The sequence below is a fragment of the Phaethon aethereus genome, assembly GCF_964289735.1.
Source record: "Phaethon aethereus genome assembly, chromosome: 6".
NCBI lineage: Eukaryota > Metazoa > Chordata > Aves > Phaethontiformes > Phaethontidae > Phaethon > Phaethon aethereus.
In genome coordinates this window covers 30394067-30400066 of record NC_138580.1, presented here as the reverse complement: position 1 = coordinate 30400066, position 6000 = coordinate 30394067, and the positions used below count along the sequence as shown (strand labels likewise).

The window sequence follows — 6000 nt, the reverse complement described above, 5'->3', positions numbered from 1 at the left end:
GAGTATTTCTGTGCTTGTGCTCTCCCTAGCTGATGCAAGGATCCTAATTTCTGTTTGCCACCATAGCAACAGAGAAACAACCCCTGACCACAATGAGGAGGGTGGTAGTGGTTCACAGATCCCAAGATGCTGCAAAGCAACCCACAACAGAGAGAAGAAATGCACAGGACAGACAAGAGGAAAAAAAGTAACCAACTGCACCAAATCCCCGTCACACTTTTCAAAAACCCAGGACAGTAGTCTGGCTTTTCTGCTGTTTGGAGTTGCACGTTAGCAAGGCACAGAGTTATGAATTGGTGCATTTCTGAACAAAGAATCTGTCTGAGCGCTCTGAGTAAGTTTGTAGTTCGAGAGGCAAGACATGAGCTTGCTGATGGTCCTGGGGCTCAATGCCTAATCTCTCCCTGCTAAGCTACGGCATTGGGCAGGTGGTGAAAAAAGGCCAGAAGAAACTGTAAGTGCATTATGAACCAGAGGTGATCTGCTGTTAAAAATTTTCCATAATAGCTCTCAGGGATTAAATGTGTTCTATTTTAGAATGTTGAAGTAATCCTTTTAATGACAAATTATTTTACAGGATCTTCTTTGCAATGACCATCAAAATGCAATAATAACCAGTGGCGTAATATAATAAGAGATATACATGTCTGCTGTAGCTAAAACTGGAGAATCTTAACAAAATTATTGTTTGAGAAGCCAAAACACATGAAGAATAAATTTCCAAAGGGAAAATCATATGTCTCTGTGTTGTTAAATGTCAGATGAACAGGTAAACCTGCTAGTTCTAGGATCTGCGTATGGGTTTTTTGAGTCTTCACCTGTTATACTGATTTAAAATAATACTTTGAGTAATACATTCCATCAGAGTTTCACAGCAGCTAAAAGAACAGACTCATTTATATGATGCACTGCGGTGTTGCGATGAAAAGGGAATACATTAGAGCCACAGCCAAAGACAGCTTTTTCCTGTGAGTTCACACCAACAGCACTCTGCACAGTGGCCCTAACCTGACTCTGTATCTTCAGAATTATTTCCGAAAGGATCATATTTTGATCCAGTTACACAGAAAAATTGAAAAACTAAAGCCTGCAGGATGCAGATCAAAATTTGCCCCAAACATCTCTCCCAGCTTCAGTACTGCAGTTCTACTAGAGTCAGAGAGGTTAGGAAGAAAGCATCAGCTTTGTGTATTTTTCATCCTGCCTTGAGGTGGGTTTTGAATCTCTGCTGTACCTCCCATAAGAATCAGGACTGTTCACCCTGTTAAGCACTGCTATCAGAACAGATATTCTAACATGTAAAGTTTGGTCATTGGGAGCCAGAATATGACACCCCGACTTTACATCAAAGAAAGTATGTGAACACCCCAGTTACAAGAATAATTTGGAACCCCTGCCTTATTAGTTGCATTCAGGAAACCAGAGAGATTCCCTGGAGAAACTGTGTGCTTATATTACAGTTTTCTCCCAGCAGCCCAGGACAACTGCTCTATCAGAGCCCTTCCCACCCATCTCATTCAAGGCACACCAACAGACAACAGTCTCAAAGCCTCCATCTCGTCTATACCCTTTTTAGGGCAGCCATTCCTCTAACCTCTGAGTGCATGGGGACACATCTCAGGCTAAGATGGACTCCCTCAGCTAAGATACTATAATCTATTTGAGATGCATACCTGTTGTTGCCTTTCCTACAACAAAGCATGCTAGAGTTTAAAAAAAAACCTGGGGTTTCCCTCAAAGTCCCCATATTAAGACTATTTTACAGCAACAGCCTCTTCATTGTGTAATTGATCTCCTCCCCACTGCTGATGACTTAAGGACTTATGTGAGGAAGAGGAAGAAAAAATCTCTTGAGCTAGGAAGGGCCAGATTTACCTATTCACAGAGGATACACCATGAAAGAGCTGTGGGCCAATTCAAATGCTACAGTAACACAGTTATTATCTGTATAATATAGAAACTACCTGTCCCACCTGAGGCCGAGGCCATGTTTCTGTTCATGGTACACCCCCCTTTCCAAAGGGATCAATTACACAAAGAGAAAAGGCAAAGGGAAAAACACCTTGAACTGACACAGGTAACAAGCTACAATTACTTTTTATTCCTAAGACATTTGATCCCTGTGCTATTACATCTAAAATCCATTAATTTCCCAATTAAGAAAAAAGAAAATGTTTCACAGTAATAATGGTCATAGATGAGATGCAACACACCGACAGAAGTACTCCAGTCTGTGACCCATGGTCTTGCGGAACCAGTGTGATACAAACCACATTGAATACTGATATGAATATGGCTCTCACATGCAGGCTTATGAACAGACATCTTTGTCACGTTACTCAGCACAGAAATATAACTATGCCTGACACCGCTTGTATGTAAAACACTTGTGTTTTACATGTTCAGTACTGTCCCTGCGGTGCTTCCTATAGTTAGGGCACTTCTCGGATCCAGTCAGAAGTATCCTCAAAGTACATTTGTTTCAATTTTTGCATTCCATAGCGCATCAGACACACTGGACCCCAGGTAAAAAAAACTGTGACGTATCCCTGAAGCACTTCTAAAGGGTCATCCAGCAAGCGTAGGCTTGCTGCTCCTGCTGTCACTAGGATAAAAGGAGGGATAAAAGCCACAACTGCCACTGTCAAATGAAACTCCACCCCGGTGGTGGCAGCAGCAGCCTGGCTTTACATGGCTCTGGTTTTAGGCAAAGTATGCTCACAGTCACTGCCCAACGCATCTGCTGCCCTAAGCAAATGCTTACCGTACCTTTGCCTAGGGCAGGACTTGTCTGGACCTAATCCATAAAACCCTCTTGCAGTTGAGAAGATGACAGTTGAAGTCCCCACTGAAGTCATGTAGTGTGTTTCCACATGAGAAGTGGGCAAAATCTTGATGATTAATTCACAGCCTGAACTCTGGCTTTTCAATACTTCCTGCTAGTGGTCTATTGGGGAACACCGTGGCTCAGGTCCTAGCTGTGCTGTACAGTAATTCTTAGGTACAGACAACAGAGCTTCGTTTGATAGATTTGCTGATGACAGCAGATAAAGCCACAATGGTGAAAGCATGTAAGGAAAGAATAATTTCCTGTGTAGTTAGTAAGCCACAAATTGACAAACTCCAAATTGATTAAAGGTTTTGTTTTGCTTTTTTCCTCTCCAATGTCTACCCTACTTCCTTCCTTCTGAGTCTTAGGATTATTTTAACTGGAAGTCTCATGAAAGTTGCTCCCATTTTAGCAAGACTTCAAATGCAAAGCACATCATGAAGGACTGCTTGGGTCTGTCTCTTCCAAGAGCCTACAGTACAAGAATGGGCACACTAGTTCTGTACTCTGAGAATCTAGTGAGCTTTTGTGCAAAAAGGGAAGAATGGGCCTGCAGGGCCACAGGCATAAAAAAAACTACAGATGGAGTTGCACACCCTCCAAGACTTGACAAGAGCCATCTTGGCATATGGAGGAAAGCAGGTAGAAACTGAAGATTACATGAGGCCCCTGGCTCTTTTCCTCTAGTTGTTAACCACACAGCAACTCCATGAAACCTCAAAAAGACTACTGCTGTTCACTGATGTTAACAAGCTGCTAATAAAATTAACCTGATATTCAAACATACTCTTTAGCATCATCTTCCCTATAATCTTCCCCTCTTTCCTTTGAAAGTTATCAGCTATAGTTCATTTAGTCATGATTAAATTTGTACCTGTTCTGAGTTTTTAAATGGTGCCAACACAGGCTCTGTGCCTCCACAAAGGGTGAGTTATTTCTCAAACACATTGCCGTATGGAGAGTTGCTTTCTGTGAAGCCCACATGGAACCAGATTTTGGCTCTCGTAAAGTCTGCTGGAATTTTGCCATCAGCATCGACGGAGCCAGTTCATGTGTGGATTTTATGTCTATGAACCCTGACATGGAATAAACCTTCTCTACTTCTATTCAAGTGGAAAAAAGTTTCATGCTAACAAGCTGAGGCTTTTTTTTTTTCCCTTGGATTGGAAAGGAAAGTGTCAGCCATCCCACAAGACAGTCATCACACCGGCTCCCATATTTCTCAAGTCATGGTATAATATTCAAAGCAATTACATAATAGGATTTTGTATTCTGCATAACTCACTGCCATTAAAAGTAATAAGCTACACTCATGCCAATGACATGATTTTTTTTCTGCAGTACAGCAACTTTACTTCAAAAAAAAGGTAAAAAGCACAATGAGGTTTTTTAAGAGGATGAGACTTATCCAGCAATCTCTGATGGTGTGAGATATTGTAGAGCTGCTACCGCCATTTGTCTGGGAAGACTGCTTAACTCATTCTTGGCTCCACTATCAGTGATGTAATGAGTTCATCCCAAACTTGTGACAAGAATTTTTTTTTCTAACATCCTACGTCTTGATCTGTGCTATATATACACCCAATGATATGTTCACAGCTGTCTACAACAGTAAATTCTCAAATTAAGAAAGCCCATGCTGTGCCACTTTCTGGATGACACAGTATATTAGTAAGTTAAGATGAATATCAGGTAGCCAGGGTCTTCATCCAGCATCATATATTTTCATGCTCTGACAAATGCTTAAATACCACTTGCTTTTATATTGGAAAGAAGTCAGAGCTGACCAAACTGTTTAAAAAACAGCCACAGGTTGGTTTTTCTCCCAGCCATTTCCTAGTAGCTGTTCATTATGCTTTCCTATGACTCACTCTCCATGCTAAATGTCAGAGACCCAAAGATTCGACAGCAGGCTAAGTTGTGCCAGCCGTGTTTACAGGAGATAAAGATAAAATCTTTTCTCTTCCTCTGCACCCTACTTCATGAACTAGGTACAGATGAGAGTGAGGGCACTGACAAGGGCTGATGGAGATTATATAGCATGTAAGTACTGCAGCAGGCCTGATGGTAAGCTGTGCCCAGTTTCTCATGTGACAGAAAGGGTTATGAACAAATATGACTCGATGCCACCTTTGTAGTTCCTTGATCCTGGAGTTAAGCAGCTTAATCATTGCCATCACAACTAACTTTGCTGCTGCCTAGCAGTTTCAAGAGAGCTAGGGCAGCTGAGGATTTTGGCAATGTCTTAATGTCTCCAATTAAATCCCTTACTCTTTGGGGAGAAGACTAGGGAGCTCCTATCTTGACTTTATAGCACTTCACTTAGGGATTTCCAAACACTGAAGGTATCCCTTAGGAATCAATCAACCTTGGAGACCAGTTAAAGGGACAAATTTAACTAGACCTGTAATTTTCTATTCCTGCACTAAGGTAAAAGCAGCAGAGTAGAGCCAAGGATCTGCTTCACAGCGATTTGATAGGGTCAACATTTCCTTGTTTGTTAGAGCATCTCTGCCCTTACTTTCTGGAGATAATACTGCAGTAGGCTGGTCTTAAGATTTAAATGAGGCATGGGTTGAAGCTTGCCAAATACATTTTGGAAGCACGCCCTGAGGGTCTGGGAGGGCATGAAGGAAAAAGCAGAGATACTGCCTTGCAGAGTCTGCCACTAGCAAAAGCTCTGCAGGATGCAGATGACACACCTACCACCAGACTGAGACTGCCAGACCTGATGTTCAGAAACACTCTCAAGCCCAGCTAAAGTCATCAACAGCTACAGGTGTTCTGAAAAAAACCTCTGGCTGCACAGAGTAGATGCTTCCTGAAAAACAGCATTGGAAAGAGGAATTAAACTTTTAATTGGTAAATAAATTACAACACAACTATTTCCCCTCAAGTCTGTGGCACAGGATCTTAACCTGTGGTCACAGCCTTTAAGGCTTTCCTTTCCTTCGTCAGCTGTCTATCCACACTATTATTTATTCTGTTTCATTCAAGAAGAGTAAACACAGTCTCAAGATTCTGGAAGAGGAACATGGTACATAGCATTTGCAAACTGTCTGCCTGTATATGTGCCCCCTGTGTAGGGCTGTATGGGTGGAAGACTGAGAATTTTTCTTCCTCTTTTATGTTAGCTGAAGTTAACTGATTTATTGAAAGTCACACAGAGC

At 41.8% G+C, this 6000-nt stretch overlaps 1 protein-coding gene across 1 annotated transcript in view; it reads left to right on the top strand.

Moving 5' to 3' along the window:
* Positions 1 to 389: 389 nt before the first annotated feature.
* KIAA2012 overlaps positions 390 to 6000 on the top strand; it is a gene marked incomplete at both ends in the record, with an annotated part of 57145 nt that continues 51534 nt past the window's right edge. The window contains 5 exon segments of the mRNA XM_082001568.1: positions 390 to 455; positions 459 to 476; positions 3199 to 3364; positions 3367 to 3398; positions 3401 to 3472. Coding sequence (XP_081857694.1) covers positions 390 to 455; positions 459 to 476; positions 3199 to 3364; positions 3367 to 3398; positions 3401 to 3472 — 354 coding nt within the window.